The sequence below is a fragment of the Bufo gargarizans genome, chromosome 3, assembly GCF_014858855.1.
Source record: "Bufo gargarizans isolate SCDJY-AF-19 chromosome 3, ASM1485885v1, whole genome shotgun sequence".
Taxonomy (NCBI): Eukaryota; Metazoa; Chordata; class Amphibia; order Anura; family Bufonidae; genus Bufo; species Bufo gargarizans.
In genome coordinates, this window is record NC_058082.1 from 400,798,818 (window position 1) to 400,821,150 (window position 22,333).

The 22,333-nt window shown below is 46.8% G+C and overlaps 1 protein-coding gene across 7 annotated transcripts in view; it reads right to left on the minus strand.

Annotated features, from left to right (window-relative positions):
• The window catches only part of AMPD2 (adenosine monophosphate deaminase 2), a 272,744-nt gene that overhangs the window by 82,392 nt on the left and 168,019 nt on the right, over positions 1 to 22,333 (minus strand). For all 7 annotated transcript variants that reach the window (XM_044288314.1, XM_044288315.1, XM_044288311.1 and 4 more), the window contains exons 6-7: positions 4,283 to 4,469; positions 3,869 to 4,010 (exon numbers count right to left, since the gene is read on the minus strand). In XM_044288314.1, the coding sequence (XP_044144249.1) occupies positions 3,869 to 4,010; positions 4,283 to 4,469 (329 nt within the window). The remainder of the gene's footprint in view (positions 1 to 3,868; positions 4,011 to 4,282; positions 4,470 to 22,333) is intronic.

Sequence of the window (22,333 nt, forward strand, 5' to 3'; positions counted from 1 at the left end):
TTCACATATTCAGCAAGGAACATACTTCTTGCTGAGTGTAGGTATAGTGGTGCCTGGGAGTAAGGGGAGATCAGGGTGCTGGGACAAAACAGGCAAACACTGATGTCCCATCGCTCCCAGGCAACCTATAGAAAACCAAATACTTCTAGTTCTGCATTCAGACCTTTCGGAACTAAAGAGACAAATTCAAAGATCCTTCTTGATTCTACACGTGACATATGCATAATGTGGTTCCCTCCCCTCCAGTTGGGCTGTATTCTTTCTAGGGCCACATATCATAGTGTGCTAGGATCCTGATTGTGGTGGGTTTTGAAATGTCTGGAAACTGTATGTTTTTCATATCCCTTGCGTATGTTGGCAATGTGTTCCGAAACTCTCTTTTTTAGTGTCCTTTTTGTTCTCCCTATATATTGTTTGTCACACGTGCATTGAAGCAAGTAGATGACGTCCGTAGTACTACATGTTAAAATTATTTGATTGTCCATTTATAATTATTACTTGTCGATATCACTAATTCTGTTTTTTTATGGTTCTTAGTTATTTTACAGTTGGAGCAACTCCCACATCGAAAAAACCCTTGTAAGCCTGCCCATTTAGCCATGGTATCAAATTTAGTGGAATTTCTGTTTTTGATAGTTGGGGCGATTTTTAGTGCCAAAGAGGGAACTTTTGTGTAAGTAATATCGGGCATAACTGGTAAAAGATTTCCAATGACCTTGTCCTCACGTAGAAGGTGCCAATGTGTTTTAATCATTTTCTCAATTTTCTTATATTGGGAGTTAAAGGGAAGAATGAGTCTTATCTTCTTCTACACTTGTCTTTTTCTCTATATTAGGTTTGTCTTTGAAAAAAGTGGTTCTATCCATTGCTTTTACCTTATTGAAGGAATTTTGCAAAAGGGATGATGGATACTGTTTAACGTCAAAATTTTTTCTCATTTGTTCCGCCTCTTCTTCAAAGTCTTTTTCAAAAGTACAATTCTGTTTGGGGCGCCTAAATTGGTTTATTGGTATATTAGCCAACCAACGGGGAAGGTGACAACTCGTATGTAAGATGTAACTGTTACGTGTCACTGGTTTACAGTATGTACTACAGACTAATTTTTGTCCTTCTACAGAAATGCATAAGTCCAAAAATTCGACTTGTTTTTGACTAATATTTGCAGTAAAGACTAGATTTTGGTCATTCCGATTCATCTCCATAATAAATTAATTCAGGTCATCTTCTCCCCCATTCCAAATGAAGAGAATGGTCCTCTGGCGGAGATATATTGATGACATTCTCTTCATTTGGAATGGGGGAGAAGATGACCTGAATGAATTTATTATGGAGCTGAATCGGAATGACCAAAATCTAGTCTTTACTGCAAATATTAGTCAAAAACAAGTCGAATTTTTGGACTACATACAGTTTCCAGACATTTCAAAACCCACCACAATCAGGATCCTAGCACACTACGATATGTGGCCCTAGAAAGAATACAGCCCAACTGGAGGGGAGGGAACCACATCATGCATATGTCACGTGTAGAATCAAGAAGGATCTTTGAATTTGGCTCTTTAGTTCCGAAAGGTCTGAATGCAGAACTAGAAGTATTTGGTTTTCTATAGGTTGCCTGGGAGCGATGAGACATCAGTGTTTGGCTGTTTTGTCCCAGCACCCTGATCTCCCCTTACTCCCAGGCACCACTATACCTACACTCAGCAAGAAGTATGTTCCTTGCTGAATATGTGAACAAATATGCGAAAAAACATGCGAAAAAACATGCGTAAAAAAAAAAAAAACCATGCGAAAAAACATATGAATATCTTCTGCTAAACTATTATGTGAATACTCCCTGTTGAAAAATTATGTGAATAACTATATGAAAATATATATATATAATGCAGAAGAAGCTTATATGTATTTGGGTTTTCTGTGGTTTTATCATAGATGAGATATACTGATATTTGATTTATCATCGCTATTGAACCCATTATGGGTTTAATCAAGAGACTTGAGAAAGCGCACGGAAAACGCATATATGTATTATAATTTTTCTGTGGTGCGGTTGTGCATATGACGATATTTGACATTTGCCTTTTACCTATAAGTAAGCTTCCATTTTGGAATCCACTCCATGTCTTACCTAAATTTTTAATTAGATCTCAGGTTTTATCAATCATTTTAATCATGAACTATATAAAATGTTTGGAGGTGTGCAGTCCGGTAGCTACTGAGGAAGAGGCAGGCAGCCTCGAAGAGCGTCTAGCGGACTACACAATTTCCACATCCAGTACTGGTCCGGACCCAAGGTACAGAAGGACTTCTGCGGAGAAATAATTATTGGTCAATACAGATACCTACGGCAGTATATTGCAACATAGGACCTGGATACTCGTAATACCTACTATGGTATAAGGACCTGTGTACCACGTGATTGGGCGAGTACATCAGCTGACTTAACCACCTGACCTGTTTATTAGGATCACCTGATTTGAAACACGCCCCTCAAGCAAGGAAGTTGTGCGCTCCAAACCACACTCATCTAGCGTCCAGCGTCTTGGTGACCACACTGTTTACCGCTCCATGCAAGTATAACATCCAGCGAATTTGCTGATATACCAACGCAGCCAACATCACGGAGTGGTAGGAGTCTCATAGAGACAGTTTGACTCAGTTTGGCAGCCATTTATGCAGACGCTAATGGGCAGCTTATGAGAGAAGTGGAGTGTTTTTCTATGTTCTATTATCTATCACAGCTGAATATTGCTATACAACTACTGCAACATAACTCAGGAAACTGTATATATCAGAATCTGCACTAAATTGAGAGTGCCACCGTTGAATACCTCCAACTTTGGTTTTTTAGTGACATTTTAGTTTATGCACCTTTTTTTACTTCATTTGTATGGACTTTATTTTGCATATATTGTATTTTTATATATTAAGTGATTTTATATATGGTTTTATATTGTGTGATATCTTGCACTAATAAAGTGTTGAATTTTCATTTGAGTGTTTCACATTCTTCCAGAAGGTGGTGTTGCCTGCTATTTTCTCTTATCCATTATTTACTCCCAACTGTGACCCAGTGAGCAGTGAACCCACCGCTACTCGTCCATTCAAGTGTTGAGCCTCCCTACCTTGACAGTTTTTTTAAATATATATATAGCACGTCCTATTCTTATCCGTTTTGCGGACAAGAATAGGCATGTCTACAATGGACCGCCCGTTCCGCCAACGGTCATGTGTATGAGGCCTTACTCTAACACTGCAGCATTTAGTAGAAATCATAGCTTTAAATATAGGTGAGCACAGGAAGAAGTGTGTCCCTGACAGCTACCCACCACCTTCTACCCTATTTGGATAGGACTGATTGCATATATGGAGAGAGCTATCTATTAAGCCGGTTGGGGGAGAAGCCAGAGGGGAACCGTCCAGAAACCTGCCTCTTTTTAAAGCTATAATTAAAACTATGACTTCTGGGGAAACTTCATTATTTTTGAAGAGGCAGCCTGTTTCTGAACCTGCTCTTTATCAAGTGATGCAGTAGGAGTTAATGCATCTTCTAATGGAGAGCCATTCATAAGTGTGCACTGTATTTTAATACAGCCTATGTGTTCATGGCCACAACGCCTTTTGCGACCAAGACACTGCAACCACACAGTACCTCTTAGCCTCAGGACGTGAGGCTCCACATTTACAGTACAACTCAAAACTCCCATTTGGGAAATAATTCAGCAGGAGCGTTCTAGAAACTCTTTTTAAACTGATGACAGAATCACTTTAACAGTTAAAACAGTGACAAGGAAAACCACAAGATGATCTGAATTGTGCAGTATGAATCACAGCTATGCTAAGACTGTATTTAAACAGGAATGCTTACGTGTCCATGACATCGTGCTTTGTATAGACATGTACCAAACCATCTACCATTTTTAGCCCAAGGCCCAAGTCAGGAGGCATAGTACTGGGATCACACACTTCATATGGATGCTGGTCAGAGAAGGGAGGATGCACAGGAGCATCTGTGGAAAAACTGACATCTTAATTTCATATAATACGTGAGCAATACATTAATTCTAAATAGCAGTTGTCCATAGCGGTCAGTTAAAGGGGTTTCTCTGACTTTTACATTATTTTTTGTATAAATAAGTCACTCTCATCTTACTGATCCCCCTGCTACACCCCAATAATTAAGTCTGTAGGTGAATCACTCAAGACCTATCTAATGTTCTGGTCCCGAGGCATGATGGCTGAATAGGCACTTCACGCCTACATAAGGCCATCTGAAAATTACCTGCAGCAACCGGGGTATCAGCACTCTCCTCCTGAAGTGGACTGTCTAAAGCCTCACTACTGAGCTTCTTCAGATGCTGAGCAGTAGTCCGAAAAAAGTTTTGCATGGAAATATTCATATACTTCTGCCGAATGAATAAAGCTCGTACTACGCTCTTGGCTGCATCCAGAAGGTCTGTAAAAGGTACCTAAAAAGAAATACAAGACTTAGCCTTTAACATTTTAGTTAAAGTATTCTTGGTTCTATGTACACCTTTGGGGGCAATATTTTTTTTACAATTGCACTGTACTCATTATGAGCTAAAAATCATTTTTTGATCTTTATTAAAAATATGGAACCCTTTTCTCTGTACAGAGCTGAGATGCTCTACTAGCAAAAACAGAATTTTCTCTCAGCTCCGTCAGACAGGGAGCTGACGGGCTCCTTATCTCTGCTCTCAGACCTTGTAAAGACTCATCAAAGCTCAATCCTTATCCTACTAACATGCATGTGGCTTGAATAAGTGTTCATGACCTCTTAAGGTGCATTTAAAACAACAGATTATCTGTCCAATCAGACCAATAGTTGGTGTGTATAACAAAAGATCTGTGTGTGTAAACGGCCATCTAACCAATGATTGGTCAGAAAATGTGTCAGATAATCTGTTGGTGTAATTTAGAGGTATAGGTTTATTAGATGACCAGCACAAAGTGAAAGTAGGATGCACACAGAAAAACAGTTAACCCTTTGTGACAGAACAGCTCAATATCTTTTATAAAGACTGATTGAAAAAAATATTTTTAGACCCAAATGAGTAAAATGCAATAATAAAATAAATTGGCCCCAAAGTTGTAGATAGCCTTTAAATTTGCCGTACATAGTGGAAAATGTTGGACTTCGTGGAAATCATAGTACAGTGAACAAACCACAAGTAGTCAATGATATGGTAGGGTCACCAAAAAGGAGATTTTTGTATAACTTACCAGTTAAATCTCTTTCTCGCTCTTCCTTGGGGGACACAGACCTTGGGTATAGCTCAGCTCCCTAGGAGGCGTGACACTAAGTAAAACTGTTAAGCCCCTCCTCCATCAGCTATACCCTCAGCCTGGAGATAGAGGCTACCAGTTGCGTGTCCAAGTAGTGAAAGGAAACAACCAACAATGCAAACAACAGCCAACAACCCAACGGGGCGCCAGCCAAAACCCTAGAACCAAACACAGAAGGGTGGGTGCTGTGTCCCCCAAGGAAGAGCGAGAAAGAGATTTAACTGGTAAGTTATACAAAAATCTCCTTTTCTCGCCCATTTTCCTTGGGGGACACAGACCTTGGGACGTTCAAGAGCAGTCCAAGAAGGGAGGGACCATAACCCAAGGCGGACCACCGGAGCATCAGGAAACCGCAGCCTGCAAGACCAGGCGGCCCAAAGCAGCATCCGCCGACGCGTGCGTATGCACCCTATAGAACCTGGTGAAAGTGTGCAAAGAGGACCAAGTGGCCGCTTTGCACAACTGCTCAGCCGAGGCTCGATGCCTCTGCGCCCAGGAAGCCCCGACTGCTCTGGTGGAATGAGCAGTGACGCCGAAAGGCGGAGCCCTACCCTTGGCTCGATAAGCCTCAGACACCGCCAGTTTAATGAACCGGGCAATGGCCACCTTGGAGACCGCCAAACCCTTGCGCGAACCCTCCGGGACCACAAACAGGGAATCCGTGCGCCGGAAGGATCCGGTGACCTCCAAGTAAATCCTCAATGCCCTGACCACATCCAGACGGTGCAGTTCCCGTTCTCTGGAGTGGGAAGGAGAGGGACAGAGCGACGGAAGGACGATGTCCTCATTGATGTGAAAGGCGGAGACCACCTTTGGCAGGAAAGCCGGGACTGGTCGGAGCACAACCTTATCCTGGTGGAAGATCAGGAAAGGTTCGGAACAAGAAAGAGCCGCCAACTCAGACACCCGCCGGAGAGACGTGATGGCCACAAGAAAGATGACCTTGCAGGACAGAAGGCGAAGGGAGACCTCCCGCAAGGGCTCGAAGGGGGCAGATTGAAGCGCCGAGAGCACCACATTCAGGTCCCAGGAAGGAACCGGAGGGCGATACGGTGGAACAGAGTGAGCCACCCCCTGCAAAAAGGTCTTAATCGGCCCCAGAGGGGCCAGGGGACGCTGGAGAAGAATAGACAGCGCCGAAATCTGTCCCTTCAGAGAACTGAGGCCCAGCCCCAGGTCCAGGCCCGACTGGAGGAAGGACAGGATCGTGGGAAGAGAAAACCGGAGAGGTGGGACGCTCCGGGACTCACAGAACCCCAGATAGGACCTCCAAACCCGATAGTAGATCCTCGAAGATACGGGTTTACGAGCACGGATCATGGTGCGGACAACGTCCGCGGAGAAACCCCGTCGCGTTAAGACGGCGGTCTCAACAGCCACGCCGTCAAACGTAGCGAGCCTAAATGCTCGTGGAAGATCGGACCTTGAGAGAGAAGGTCCTCCCTGGAGGGCAGTGGCCACGGAACGTCTGCCAACAGCAACATTAGGTCGGCGTACCAGGACCGACGGGGCCAATCCGGGGCGATCAGAATCGCGGGAACGCCCTCTGCCGCGATCCTCCGAAGAACCCGTGGCAGGAGGGGAAGAGGAGGAAAGATGTACAGAAGGGAGAATTGGCACCACGGAAGGACAAGCGCGTCGGCGCCGTAAGCCTCCGGGTCCCGTGCCCTGGATACGTATAGGGGAACCTTGCGGTTGAATTTGGAGGCCATGAGGTCCACGTCGGGGCGACCCCAGCGAAGACAAAGGGCCTCGAACACCTCTGGGTGCAGGGACCATTCTCCCGGATCGATGGTGGACCGGCTGAGGAAATCTGCCGCCCAGTTGTCTACCCCCGGGATGTAAATCGCAGACAAGGCTGGCACGTGCGTCTCCGCCCAGAGGAGAATGAGGGACACCTCTTGCATCGCCGCAGCGCTGCGGGTGCCTCCCTGATGGTTTATGTACGCCACCGCCGTGGCATTGTCCGATTGGATCCGAACAGGGCGGCCCCTCAGTAGATGGGTCCAGTGTCTGAGGGACAAAAGAACTGCCCTCAGCTCCAGAATGTTGATCGGAAGTCTGGACTCCGATAGAGACCAAACGCCCTGGACGGATCGGGGAGGGAAAACCCCCCCCCCACCCCCGTAAGCTGGCGTCGGTGGTAATCACCAGCCAGTTCAGTGGAAGGAAGGACCTCCCCCTCAGAGGGAGATGCAACCACCAGTTGAGGGAAGCCCGAGCCAGGGGAGGCAGAAGGAAGGTCCTGTCCAGACTCCTCGGTGATTTGTCCCAGGCCGACAGAATCGCCCTCTGAAAGGTGCGGGAATGGAATTGTGCGAACGGCACTGCCTCGAAACAGGCAACCATCTTCCCCAGCAACCGCATGCCGGATCTGAGGGAAGACCGGTGATGACGGAGAAGGCTGCGAACCGACCCGCGAAGGGCCAGACGCTTGTCCGACGGAAGACGGACCTCTGCCAGTTCCGTATCCAGGAGCATCCCCAGGAAGATCAGCCGTCTGGAGGGGGTAAGGGAAGACTTGGGGTGGTTGATAATCCAACCAAACCGCGTCAGGGTCTCCAGAGTGAGATCCACACTGCCGGATGCCTGTGAAAGGGAGGGTGCCTTGACCAAGATGTCGTCCAAGTACGGAAGAAGAAAAACACTTCTTGAACGTAGAAGGGCCAAGACAGGGGCCAGGACCTTGGTGAACACCCGAGGAGCCGTTGCTAGACCAAAGGGAAGGGCAACGAACTGGAAGTGATCGTCCCCCACCGCGAAGCGTAGGAAGCGGTGATGACATGGAGCAACCGGAACGTGGAGGTATGCATCCTGAACGTCGATGGAGGCCATGAAATCCCCCTTTTCCAGGGAGGCCACTGCGGACCGGAGAGACTCCATCCGGAATCTCTGCAGGCGGAGGAAGCGGTTCAGGCGCTTCAGGTCCAAGATCGGTCGCACCGAGCCTTCCTTTTTGGGGATCACAAAGAGGTTCGAGTAGAACCCCCTGAACCTTTCCGTCGGAGGCACCGGGGCGATGACACCCTTGTCCATGAGTGAGCGAACGGCCGCGAAGAAAGAGGCCGCTCGTACGGGGTCCCGCGGAGGACGGGACCGGAAGAAACGGTCTGGCGGAATGGCCGCAAATTCGATCTTGTACCCGCAAGATACAATCTCGAGCGCCCATGCATCTGAGATGTGGTTCCGCCAAACGTTCCTGAAAAGGAGAAGGCGGCCCCCCACCCGGGTGGGTGGGGGCGCACCTTCAGGCAGAGGGCTGCTGGCCTGTGGTAGCCCGTGCAGGCTGGGTCTTGCGCCAGGTAGGTTGCGCCCGAAAAAAACGGCTTCTTGCGTCTATCCTGGGTTGGGCCAGAGGAAGAAGAACCGGCCCCGGGTCTAGATCCGGAGGGCTTACGAAAGGACCGAAAACGGGACGAACTCGCGCGACCCCGTGGGGCGCCCTTTGGCCTGGACTGGGGAAGGAGAGTACTTTTCCCACCCGTGGCCTCTGATATAAGCTCGTCCAGGCGGGTCCCGAACAAGCGGGAACCCGTGAACGGTAGACCGGCCAAGGAGCGTTTGGAAGCGGCGTCCGCCGCCCAAACCTTCAGCCAGAGTTCCCTCCTGACAGAAACCGCCAGGGCAGAGGAACGGGCAATGAGGGCCCCCGCATCCAGGGAGGCCTCACAAATAAATTTTCCAGCCTGGATAATTAGCTGGGCTAAGGAACGGAGGTCCTGAACAGGAACGTCCGACCCCAACTCCTGCTCCAGCTGCAAACCCCATTCAGAGACCGCTTTGCCAACCCAGGCGGAGGCAAAAACCGGTCTAAGGCTGAACCAGAGGCAGAAAATATTGCCTTGGAAAGGGATTCCGTCCGACGGTCCTCAGCGGACTGGAGGGAAGATCCGTCCTGTACAGGAATAGCAGTGCTTTTGGACAGGCGAGCCACAGGAGGATCCACCTTGGGCGGAGATGTCCAGGTGGTCACAGACTCCGCCGGAAAGGGATAACAAATGTCCAGCTTTTTTGGTGTAACAAAGCGGACGTTTGGCCGAGTCCAAGCCTTGGATACCACAGAAGAAAAATCTGCATGTATGGGAAAGACCTTGGAGGCCTGTCTGGGTCGGAGAAAGGACACGCCGGCCTGTTCAGAGCTGGGGGGGTCATCGTGTATCTGAAAGGTATCGCGGATACTAGTGATAAGATGCCCCACCGCGGATGACAATTTTGACGGAAGCTCTGAGTCCATGTCCACATCCGAATCCGCCAGTTCTCCCTCAGAAGGCGTATCCCTTTGAGAGGATAGGCTTGACTGAGCTCGCACGCATGGCGGAGAGAGCGAAACATCAGGAGAAGATGTGCGCTCAACCCTTGAACGTTTCTGAGTACGCCGGGCCCTGGAAGATTCACTGGGAGGCAGGGAATCAGTGGGGGCGGCAGAAACGGCATTCCCAGCAGGTGCGACAGGGATTTCGGCAGTCTGCGGGAGAGGCGGTCTATCCACGAGACGGCCCACCACGTGTGTAAGGCTCTCCACCGCCAGAGACAGAGACCTAGCCCAGTCAGGGGGTTCAGAAACAACAGGGGGCACAGCAGAAAGCGGGCCCTGCACCGGGGCCTGACATGCAAGGCAATGCGGCTCAGATTGCCCACTTGGAAAAAGTGCCTTGCAGGCGGTACAGGCGTGGTACCAGGGTTTGGGGGCACCCGTGGGATCAGACATGCTGACAAGTGGTCGTACCTTGATACAGGGACAAGGGATTGCAGCGGCTATGACCAGTGGGGTTAGGAGAGGGTTAACAGCCCTACCAGTGCCTCAGAAGAACGTCAGGTCAGATCCCTAGGAGCGAAGGTCCAGATCAGCAGCCGCGAGGCAGCCAGAAAACCAGCGTGCGTCCCCAGCGATGCACCGGTGTCTCCCACGTGTCTCCACTTCAGTCCGGAGTGAGGAAGCGCGGCAAGCTTGAGCAGAGACGCGGGAACAAGCTCCGCCCCCTCCACGCTTGAATGTTTCATAACGAAACTCCGCCCCCATGACGCGCGCGCGCGCGAAAAAACACCCGCACCCCGTGCTGCCCGAGATTCCCAGGCATATGTTGTCAAAGAAGGGCCCGCAGGCCCCAAAAGCGCGGCGGTATAACCGGACGTCGGAAGGTAAGGTGGTCACCTGACCCCCGTCCCGCCGAACCGAACCGCCGATGCCGGGCCTAAGCCCCGCCCCCTCGATCACGGTACGGAGCGGGCGGCGGCGGGGAGGTAGTAAGAAGCAGGGGCTATCTTTTAAGCAGCGGGCGGCGGTGGGATGTGTAAGATCGGGAGGTACATGAAAAGCAGGCAGATGGGGAGATCCCACAGAGCGCTCTGAGAAGCGCAGGAAACGGCCGACCACGGGTGCCCCCCCCCGAACCCAGTGCAACAGGGACAGGGAATGGGCTGGAAAAGCCATCTTACCTGTCTTCACCCTCATTTCCTTCCAGCAGGGTCGCCCCTTCAGCCCCTGGCACCGCAGTGGCAGGAAGCTGGAAGAGGGGCTTGGCGTGCGGGCGACCCCCTAGCTGGCGGGATGTAGGGGAGCCGGTGCTGCCCAGATCCTCCTATTGCTTCAGTGGGGGAGGCAGCAGCGCAAATACGTTGGCACTGGTGCAGCTCAACCCCGGGAGAACAGAGAGGTCCAATGCGTCTCTGGTATCCCAAGGAAAAAACAAAAATAAAATAACAAAATTAGAGAAAAAATTAAAACAAGGAGAAAACAGCCCTGCAGTAGCAGGGGGTGTCTTGCCTCCTTGGACACTAAGCTAAAACTGGTAGCCTCTATCTCCAGGCTGAGGGTATAGCTGATGGAGGAGGGGCTTAACAGTTTTACTTAGTGTCACGCCTCCTAGGGAGCTGAGCTATACCCAAGGTCTGTGTCCCCCAAGGAAAATGGGCGAGAAATATATAATACAAAAAATCCAAGGACTGAAGGTGTATTAAAAACTAAAAGCATACATGTTTAGGAAAAATAAAACAATGTGAAAGTCCTCTAGATATCACAGCTACCATAGTACATTGGGGGTGATAAACAATACAAGACAAGTCAAAATGCAGGGTGTATGGTGACACCCAGAAGTCTGCAGAATGTAGATAATCAGTTTGATCCTATCATCTCTTGTCTGTATTTGTTCAGTGTCCCCAGATCAATAGTGACCAGCTCAGTTCATGCTACCCCATAAGCTGGGCCCCTCACACTCATTCTACTTACCTGGCTCCCTGTGTCGCTCCTGGTTCCTGCACCGCTGCTTCTCCCTGTACACAAATGAAAACATCTGGTGTCGGATGGGAGCAGCCAATGGCAGGGGGTAACGGAGATGAGCCTCCCTAGAACTACAGGTGACACTAGGGAGGCTCGTCCCCGTAACTGCCTGCCATTGGCTGCCCCCCGACACCGGATGTTTTCATCCGCGCATGGGGAGAAGCAGCAGTGGCGGTGCGGTGAGCCAGGTAAGTAGAATCAGTGTGATGGGACCGGCATATGGGGGAGCATTTCTTAGTGTCAGATAACCCCTTTAATGCTGTAGAAGGATTACAATAACCCTAAAAGGCCTAAATGACAGGGTCACAACCCTGATAAAGAAAAACCCATCTAGTGACTAGCCCTATGTTTACCAGCCCAAGAATGACCCTACACCTGGGTCCGACATGCCTTGTTTCTGTCTATGACTCTTTAGGGGACTTACTTGGACAAAGGCAGATATTGCTACAAGGCTGCAGTGGTTCATGGATCAAACTGCAGTCACAATGGATATAGCGGAGGCCGCATATAGCATCCAACCAGAAGACCACAATAGATGTCCCTCATAGCAGAGGAGAAGCGCTGTGAAGGAGATCAATGCAGAGGGTACTTCCTAGTGAAGCTCGTTTCCTGGACACTTCCAGGAGCAGAATCTGTCAGAACAAAACTTAAGTCTACAGCTTAGCGTGGTCAAAGCTGCTGACAGATTCCTGTCATCACCACTGCCCTATTTGTACAGTCATGACCCATCAATTAGAAAGGACATAAATGTTACAGAGGCGGTGGTCCAAAAGTAGGCAAGAAAAAGTGAAAGATTCTCTGTAATTATGATTGTAAAGCACTGCAGAATATGTTGCCGCTATATAAATAAAGATTATTATTATTATTATTTCTTCAAGAGGGATGAACATGTTTTTTACTGTTATTCATAATTAATGAGGCTGTGTGAAAAATATCTCAAACCCCATTAGGCCCCATGGAGACAGAGCATGTTGATCCTGCTCTGTCCCCGAGAATGTGGACTATGGACTGATTATTCTCTGCATGATGGAGTCCTACTCGGGCAGTGGGAAAAGTAGCTAACTGGAGGGGGAGGGCTGCTTTAGGTGCTGCTATCTCCTGAATGTTAGCAGCTGGTCTTGTTTTAAAGCTGACATTCCAGACTTTTATACAAGACCAAAAGCCCAAGCAACAGAGGAGAAATCACTGTTAGAAATGAAGTTGGGAATAATCGAAGGTAAAACCAGTTTTTACTTTCACTTTCAGCTGCATTCACAGCATCCCAACTTCAATCAGTGATATCTTCCCCTGTACTGAACAGATTGCTGTCATTATGAAAGCCTGGAATGTCAGCTTTCAAAAAAGACCCGTTGCATGTTTCTAGCTGCTACCATTCAGGAGATAAAGCAGCCCTCCCCGCTCCAGTTAGATACTTTCCCCACTGCTGGAGCTGGACTGGGTCAAAACAGTTAGGTGGTTAACCCTTTAAGGACCTACGCCGTACATGTACAGCGGAAGTCCGATCCCCAAACATGCCGCCCGTTCGCATGTGATGTGGGCGCAATAGCTGCCAGGTTTCTGGCTGATCGCATACATTTTCCCTTTCAGATGCAGTGGTCAAATGTGACCACGGCATCTGCGCAGTCCGGAAGCGGAAGTCGTGCACTTCTGCTCCCGTAACAGATTGAGGCTTCAGATCTAATAGGCTGAAGCCTCAAGCAGGCTTCGGTGCCTATTAGATGACTATACCAATACAGGCCACCAGGTGGCAGCATTGTATTGGTATAGTGCAAATGAAGTGTTCAATGGTGTCTATATAGACATAAATGAGCACAATAGGCAATCTAATGATTGACAGTTATTGTCACCCGAGGTGAATACAAAAAATAATTAAAAAAAAGATATTTTTTTTTGCAAATATACAAAATAAAAGTTCCTTTCCTTAAAATAAAAATACTTAAACAATAAAAAAAAATAAACATCATGGGCATCGCTGCGTACGAAAATGGCCATACTATTAATATATTATTGATGGCATACGGCAAATGGCGTAACAGGAAAAAAAATGACAATTTGCCATTTTTTGCCACTTCAACTACCCAATAATTTTTTTATAAAAAAGTGATCAAAAAGTCGCACACACTTCAAATTGGTATCACTGAAAAGAACAGATTGTCCTGCAAAAAATGAGCCCTCAGACAGCCCCGTACACATAACTACAAAAAAGTTATAGGGGTCAGAATTTGGTTATAAAAATAAATGTTTTTTCCCTCAAAGGTTTAAAAAAAAAATCTGCATTAAAACGTAAGAAAAGTTATGGTATCGTTGTAACTGTACTAACCTGGGGAATGAAGATAACAGGTCAATTTTACTGCATAGTGTACAATGTAAAAAAATAAATAATGAAAACCTTTATCAGAATTGCGTTTTTTCCCAATTCTACCCCATTTGGAATTTTTTCCCTCACTTCCTACTACATGGTATGCAACCGTAAATGGTGCCATTAGAAAGTACAACTTTTCCTGAAAAAAAATAAGTCCTCATAAGGCTATGTGAATGGAAAAATAAAAAAAAACGACTATGGGAAGGCGGGGAGTGAAAAACGAAAATGCAAAAATGGAAGGGTCCTTAAGGGGTTAAAGAGTCTCTGTCACCTGGATCAGCCCTATTAAACCAGGCATACTGCCTGGTAGGGCTTAACAGGCTGATTAAAACTATACCTTTTCTTTTGTCTGTATGCTAAACAGATGCACCAGGAGGCAGGGCTGAATCCTTGGAGCACTGCTTTGTAACACCCCCTGTGCTCTGTACATTCCTCCCTTCCCTTGATTGACAGGGCTAGGGCTTTCTGAGGGCAGAGCTGTATCTTAGCATCTACATGTTATATACAATAAGTACTATAGCTTCACCAAGATCTCCTCAGAATGCTAGGGGTTTACAAATCAGTGATCAAAGGATTCATCCCCGTCTCCTGGTGCTTGAACTTCTTATCTACATCTCTGCAGCTGTTTAATACCTTAAGGACCTTGCCATTTTTCACCTTAAGTACCAGGCCTTTTTTTTTTTTTTTTATTAAATTGTTTTCTCACGATACATTGTACTTCATGATAGTGGAAAATTTAAGTCGATATAATTCACCTTTATTTATTAACAAAATCAAAAATTTACAGAAAATTTTGCCATTTTCAACATTTGAATTTCTCAGTTTTTAAGGCAGATAGTGATACATCATAAAAGAGTTATTACCGGTACTTTACATTTCCCATATGTCCACTTTCATATTTGCATCATTTTGTAAATGTAATTTTATTTTTTAGGTTCTTATAAGACTTAGAATTTTAGGATCACTTCAATTCTGAGATCACTTTGTGGGGCTTACATAGTGGAAACCATTGTAGAAATAACACCCCTCATGTTATTCAAAACTAATTTTACAAACATTGTAAAGGGCTCATTCACACTTGCGTTCTTTTCTTCCGGCATAGAGTTCCGTCGTCGGGGCTCTATGCCGGAAGAATCCTGATCAGTTTTATCCTAATGCATTCTGAATGGAGAGAAATCCGTTCAGGATGCATCAGGATGTCTTCAGTTCAGGACAGGAATGTTTTTTGGCCGGAGAAAATACCGCAGCATGCTGCGGTTTTTGCTCCGGCCAAAAATCCTGAACACTTGCCGCAAGGCCGGATCCAGAATTAATGCCCATTGAAAGGCATTAATCCGGATCCGGCCTTAAGCTAAACATCGTTTCGGCGCATTGCTGGATCCAACGTTTAGCTTTTTCTGAATGGTTACCATGGCTGCTGGGACGCTAAAGTCCTGGCAGCCATGGTAAAGTGTAGTGGGGAGCGGGGGAGCAGTATACTTACCGTCTGTGCGGCTCCCGGGGCACTCCAGAGTGACGTCAGGGCGCCCCACGCGCATGGATGACGTGATCGCATAGCACGTCATCCATACTGCTCCCCTGCTCCCCACTACTACTATGGCAACCAGGACTTTAATAGCGTCCTGGCTGCCATAGTAACACTGAACGCATTTTGAAGACGGATCCGTCTTCAAATGCTTTCAGTTCACTTGCGTTTTTCCGGATCGGCGTGTAATTCCGGCAAATGGAGTACACGACGGATCCGGACAACGCGTGTGAAAGAGCCCTAACCCTTTAGGTGTTCCACAAAAATTTAAGAAAAAAAGGACATTACATTTTCAAATTTAACTTTTTTGGCAGATTTTCTATTTTAATTCATTTTTTCCTGTAACACATCAAGGATTAACAACCAAAGAAAACTCAATATTTATTACTCTGATTTAGCAGTTTACAGAAATACCCCATATGTGGTCGTAAACTGCTGTATGGGCATATGGCAGGGCGCAGAAGGAAAGGAGCGCCATATGGATTTTAGAGGGCAGTCCCGCTATGGGACTTCAACATTACAGGGTCTGATCCCTGTTTCAATGCACTACAGTATATCTGTATTGTACTGCATTAACTATCAGTGTATTACACAGGGTAATACATTGATAGTTTGCCTATGAGAGCCAGCCTGAGGGCTGGGCTTCATAGGCCTCGATAGCTGCCGGGCCCCAATGCCTTTAAAAGGTTTGGGGCTGCAATTGCAACCCTTTAGGTTCCCGCCACCGCAGCGCTGCCCCCGGACTACCGCTCCGGCTTTATTGACTATAATCGGGGCGGGACAGAGTTCCGGCGACAGCACGGCAAGCATGCCGAGAGGCGGCTGGAATAACACTACGACATGTCCTAGTTTCATTTCGGCCGCCTCTCGGCGTGTTTGCCATGCTGCCGCCGGAACTCCAGCCCGCTCCCCATATAGTCATGGGTACCGGAGCGGTAGTCCGGGGGCACGCGTGCACTAGCGGCAGCAAGGATCCGACAGGCTGTTCACCCGCCGGAACAGCCTGCCGGAGTTCCTTACCGCTAGCGTGAAACTAGCCTTAAGGCTGAGTTCACATCAGCATTCGGTCTTTCCGTTCTCCTGCTCCGTTATGCGAGCAAGAGAACGTAAAGGACGGATTCAGCACATAAATGAGCCAAAACAGAGCCTACGGACCCCATGGACTATAATGGGGTCCGTTAGGTTTCCGCTCAGAAGATGATTTTGCCACAGAGACAAAAGTTTTGTTCTCCTCCTTTTGTCTCCTCTTCAAAAATCTTCCTCTGAGCGGAAACCTAATGGACCCCATTATAGTCTATGGGGTCCGTAGGCTCCGTTCGGCTCAGTTATGCGCCGAATACGTCCTTTCCATTGTCCTGCTCCTATAACGGAGAGGCTAAACGCTGATGTGAATTCAGCCTTATAGGTTTGATCCTGGTGATAATGCAGTATTTTGGGGACAAACTCTCTGCACTTCCACTAATAAGCTACAACACTTATACCATTGCTGCAGACTCCTCAATGTTTACCTACATGCTGTGTCCAGTTCACTTGGATGGGAGAAATCTGTAATTACCTGCCGATACTGTGTGCAGGTAACCACTGGAGACTACATGATACTAGTAAAGATGTACAGTGTACAGTATACTGTATATGTAATTTGCAGCAAAAACATGCTCTCTTCTGGATGTTCCCTACTACTACATGTCACACTGAATGGTTCCTGACCCTTGAACATATTAGCAGAGTTTGTGATAATTAAAACGTCAATAGCTGTGGAAAGGTAACTGCCCCTTTTATTTTCACAGTTTACATCACCTATAATAAATACAACAAAACCTACTATTATTTTTCCAATGCAATTTAGTTGACAACATATCACATATTCTACAAAAAAAGTAAGAAAGTATAGGTTCCCCATCTGCATTAATGACTTGCTTGTGTGCATTTGACTGTACAAACTCAGTTAGGTTTACATCCATTTTGCCGCAACGTCGTAATACAAGTCAAACATTGTTTTAGGTTAGTCAATCTTATCAGTTTGGGTAAACACTTCACATTTTTGAGTTATTAATGCATATGTATCTGAATAACTACTCCACAAATCAGCCACTGATCACCATGAGTCAGGCTGCTAAGGGAAGCTGCAGGGGAAATGTATTACATGTCACTTAAAATAGAACTCCCGCAAAAATGTTTATTCTCTGACCTGCTAGAAAGGTACATGGTGTAATCTGTAGAGAATGTAATCCTCTCATCAGTGACTGCATCTGTGAGCTATCTCCTCGCTTCTAATGTTTAGCTGTGTCATGGGACCAGCACTCTGATCTCCAACTCCAGTCAGTTACTTCTCTAGTCCTTCCTATGACACTCAGGCTGCCATAGGCATACATTGAGAAACTGACTTCCTGTCCACACATAAGAAGCTGTGTCAGTTGGAGAGTCTGATAGTTGGTCACATGACACATATGAGAAGCAGAAGGGAGGGCATAGCTCACAAATAGACACTTGTAGGAAGATTACCTTCACTACATATTACATCATGTACTTTTCTAGCAGGTCAGAAAATAATATTTTTTGCAGGAGTTCTTCTTTAACGCATTTCAGTCTTCACTGCAGTTACATAGAAGTCTATGGGCCTGATTCGATTCCGTCCTCTGCAACAGAGAGAGGGAGTATCCTAAGTTCAAGCCTCTCTCCCCTTGTTCTAGAGATCGTGGTGGTCTCAGCACTCAGACGCCCTCACATCTAAACTTTTGATATGTCTCTGATTTTTAGTTTTTTACTTCCTGCCTTCCCGGAGCCATACTTTTTTTATTTTTCTGTTCACAGAACCGTTGTGCCACCATCTGCATCTGAAATACAGCTGATTAGTAAATGACCCCCATAGTTTTGTAGGAAAAGTTTCAGTAAAACCTGCAATGTATACATTTATATCTTTGCTTTTTTTCACTTCCTGTGAATATTTATTGGTACAGAGAGGAGGTATTATCAATGATCGATAGCACTGTGTGTATAACTGTGTATACAGAGATAGCTGTTAGCCACTGATAACCCTTCCCTCCTGTACTCATAGCACTTCACAGGGCTGCCGTTTTAAATGTAAAGATTACAAGTTTTACTGAACCTTTTCTCACAAAATTATATATCAATTTGCATTGCTTCTCCTGCTCCATAGCATGCTGCCTGCAGACTGCGCTGCATTTTGTGTTGATGGGTCCTCTTTATAGGAATAGTAATTTTGACCGGGGTGTCCACACTTTTGCCTGCCACTATATATATATATATATATATATATATATATAAAACAGCAGCACTCTATAGGTATGCCAGTTGCAATTCCCACAATAATTCCTGGACCAGGAACAGTGAAGTAAAGTAGCAAAATGAAGGCAGCACTCCGGTCTTCAAGTGAAAAAGGTGGATTGTATTACACCCAACAGCAATGCAGCATTTCAGCTCTCTCAATAGAGCCTTTGTTAAGCTAGTGAACTTAGTGCCCCCAACAAGTTTAAATTAGGTAAACCCCATCAATGTTACATAATTGATCCTAAATAAATAAACATAATTATACTGTATAAAACTCTATCTTAAACATGATTTTAATATAATATATATACATAAAATACAGTGCTATCAAAGGGATTCTGTCACCTGGATTTTAGTGACAGAGCTTTTAACATCATCACATCAGTCTGCTTGTTTTCTATTAAAATATACTAGTATTACTACCCTAAGTGTTGTCCTTTGTCTAGAAAATCGCTTTTATTAATATGGTAATTACCTGAGTAAGGATCCCAATGGGCTGTCCCTCCGGCCGTTGGAGCCCAGATGCGCCCCTTCTCCTGGAGCCCATCACCGCCCCACTGCTAATTTATTCACTTCTCATTGCCGGCTGGCGCATTTGCAGTGCATCCTGTGAAGCCGATTCCAGGCGCTGATATGTGTATCCATGGCGCATGCGCGAGCTTGTGGCTCAGCGAACGCATTCCGTGGATACACATGACAGGGAGCTGTGATCAGCGGCAGTTAAGTGCTGTACCTGAGGGGTTAACTGCCGCTGATCTGCTGCCAGCACCCGCCTCCTGTATTAAAGGTTAATTATCATTGGTGGCGCAGTGCACTCCCCAGTATTAAAGTCATTGGTGGCAGTGGCCACAGGGTCCCCCTCTCCCCTCCCTCTCATTGGTGGCAGTGGCAGCTTCTGATCGGAGCCCCAGCAGTGTAATCCTGGGGCTCCGATCGGTTACCATGGTTCAGTAGCGTCCTGGCTGCCATAGTCAGCTCCCTGCTGCTGTGTGCACTATGTACAGGAAGCAGGAAGAGTGTGAGGTCCTATTCACCATCATAGAGCTCTATCAGGGTGAATAGGACAAGGGATTAAAAGATCCCAGATTCTAGCCCCTAGGGGGGGGGAATAGTTATTAAATAAAAAGTTACAAAAAACAGTTTACAAAAACACTAAAATATTAAGTATAAATCACTCCCTTTCCCAATTTTACATATAAAATATCTAAACCATAAATAAATAAACATATCACATATCGCCACGTCCGAAATGTCCAACTATTAAAATATTTAAAAAACTCTGTGGTGGATCCCGGGACAGGAAAAATAAATAAATAAATAAATAAATAAAAACTCAGCGATTCGCCATTTTTTTTAATTCGGAATGCACGTGGCTTTTTTGGTGTTTTATTTTATTTGTGTGGTATCGAATGGTATTGAGTATCGCAACACTTTTTTATGGTATCGAAACTGAATCAAAATTTTGGTATCGCAACAACTCTAATATAGATAAAAGGTGAGCCCACCATTCAGAGGATAAAAAAGGAAACAATGTTGCTCATCCCCCTGAGATCCACTGTCTAGACTTATATCATGTGTAAAATGTGCAGGGCATGCTGCAAAGAAGCTACACTTTTCATCTGGTATCGACAGCACATAGCCAATGTTAAGTGAATGTGGGAATTATTTTAATAATGGAATTATCATTATTAGTGCCATTATTACTAATTATTATTACAGACCAATAATTGCTGTGGTAAATGTGAGGAATATGGATTATTGTTCAATGTCAGCCATGTTAACACATCAGCCATCTGCTGCTAGATAGCAGAGGTAGTGAACTCCACAGGGGGCCCTGCTTCAAAGCCCAGCCAAATGGTAGAGAACTTCTTGCAGGCCAGACAGGAACCAAGCTAATGGAACAGGAAAAACCTCTCTGCAGGCCCGTCGCTAACAGACAGGCAAAACAAGCAATTGCTTGGGGCCCCAAGCTGGCCCGGGGCCCCAAGCAGAGGCGGTGCTTGTTTTGCTTCCTTTAAGGCTGCAGCCGCCTGAGTGCTCTATAGAGAGCCTCAGGCGGCTGCAGCACTCCTGGTTACCTCCCGAGTTCCTCCTCTGCTGTGCTGACTGCTGCTCTGTAGCGTGGCTGAGCTCTCCTCCTCTACCTCCTGGCTGTCACTCAGTCCGGCCGGGTACCGCGCGGTACAGGAACAGGGGATTCAGTTTCCTGTTCCCGGCCGGACTGACAGGAAGTGTAATCTGAGTGAGTGATCACTTCCTTTCAGTCCGGCCGCGGACGGGAACAGGAAACTGAATCTCCTGACCTGTACCAAGCGGTTCCTGGCCGGACTGAGTGACAGCCAGGAGGTAGAGGAGGAGAGCTCGGTAGAGGAGGTAGAGAAGGACACAGGGAGGGGGAGGGAGGACTAAGAAGGACATGGGGTAGTGGAATAAGAAGGGAGGGGGGAGTAAGAAGCACACGGGGAGGGCAATAAGAAGGACACAGGGAGGGGGAGGGGGAGTAAGAGGACAGGGGAAGGGGGAGGAAGAAGGACATGGGGTGGAGGAATAAGAAGAACACAGGAAGGGGAGGGGGGAGTAAGAAGGACAAAGGGAGGGGGGAGGAGATGAGGAGAACACAGGGAAGGGGGGTGAGGAGAACACAGAGAGGGGGCCGGTGCAGAGCTCTAAGGGACGAAAGAGAGAGCTCTATAGGAAAGGGGGCAGGGCAGGGAGCTCTTTCACACTACGCCACCTCGCGCACACACATAATGCATCAGTAAAGTGACACTTTTATCCCTCCTCAAGGGGGCCCCTCTCTCAGCAGCCAGCCAACCACGTGATCTCGGCTGCCGGCAAAAAAGAAAACCTCCTCGGAGTCGGCAGTCATCATGAAGCGGAATTATGCTTCAGGAAGCCAGAAAAGAAAGAAGAGAAAGGAAGAGGAGGATAAGAAAAAAGAAGATAGTGGTAAGTGATAAATTACATAAACTAGATAAAATAGCTCTACTTGTCTTGTATAAATGGTGTAATTTTGCAGCAGGTAAGCTAGCAAAAAGGAGATTTTTGTATAACTTACCAGTTAAATCTCTTTCTCGCTCTTCCTTGGGGGACACAGACCTTGGGTATAGCTCAGCTCCCTAGGAGGCGTGACACTAAGTAAAACTGTTAAGCCCCTCCTCCATCAGCTATACCCTCAGCCTGGAGATAGAGGCTACCAGTTGCGTGTCCAAGTAGTGAAAGGATAACAACCAATAACGGAAACAACCAGCCAGCAACCCAACGGGGCGCCAGACCATAACCCTGTAACCAAACACAGAAGGGTGGGTGCTGTGTCCCCCAAGGAAGAGCGAGAAAGAGATTTAACTGGTAAGTTATACAAAAATCTCCTTTTCTCGCCCATTTTCCTTGGGGGACACAGACCTTGGGACGTTCAAGAGCAGTCCAAGAAGGGAGGGACCACAAACCCAAGGCGGAACACCACCAGAGCATCAGGAAACCGCTGCCTGCAAAACCAGGCGGCCCAAAGCAGCATCCGCTGATGCATGCGTATGCACCCTATAGAACTTTGTGAAAGTGTGCAGAGAGGACCAAG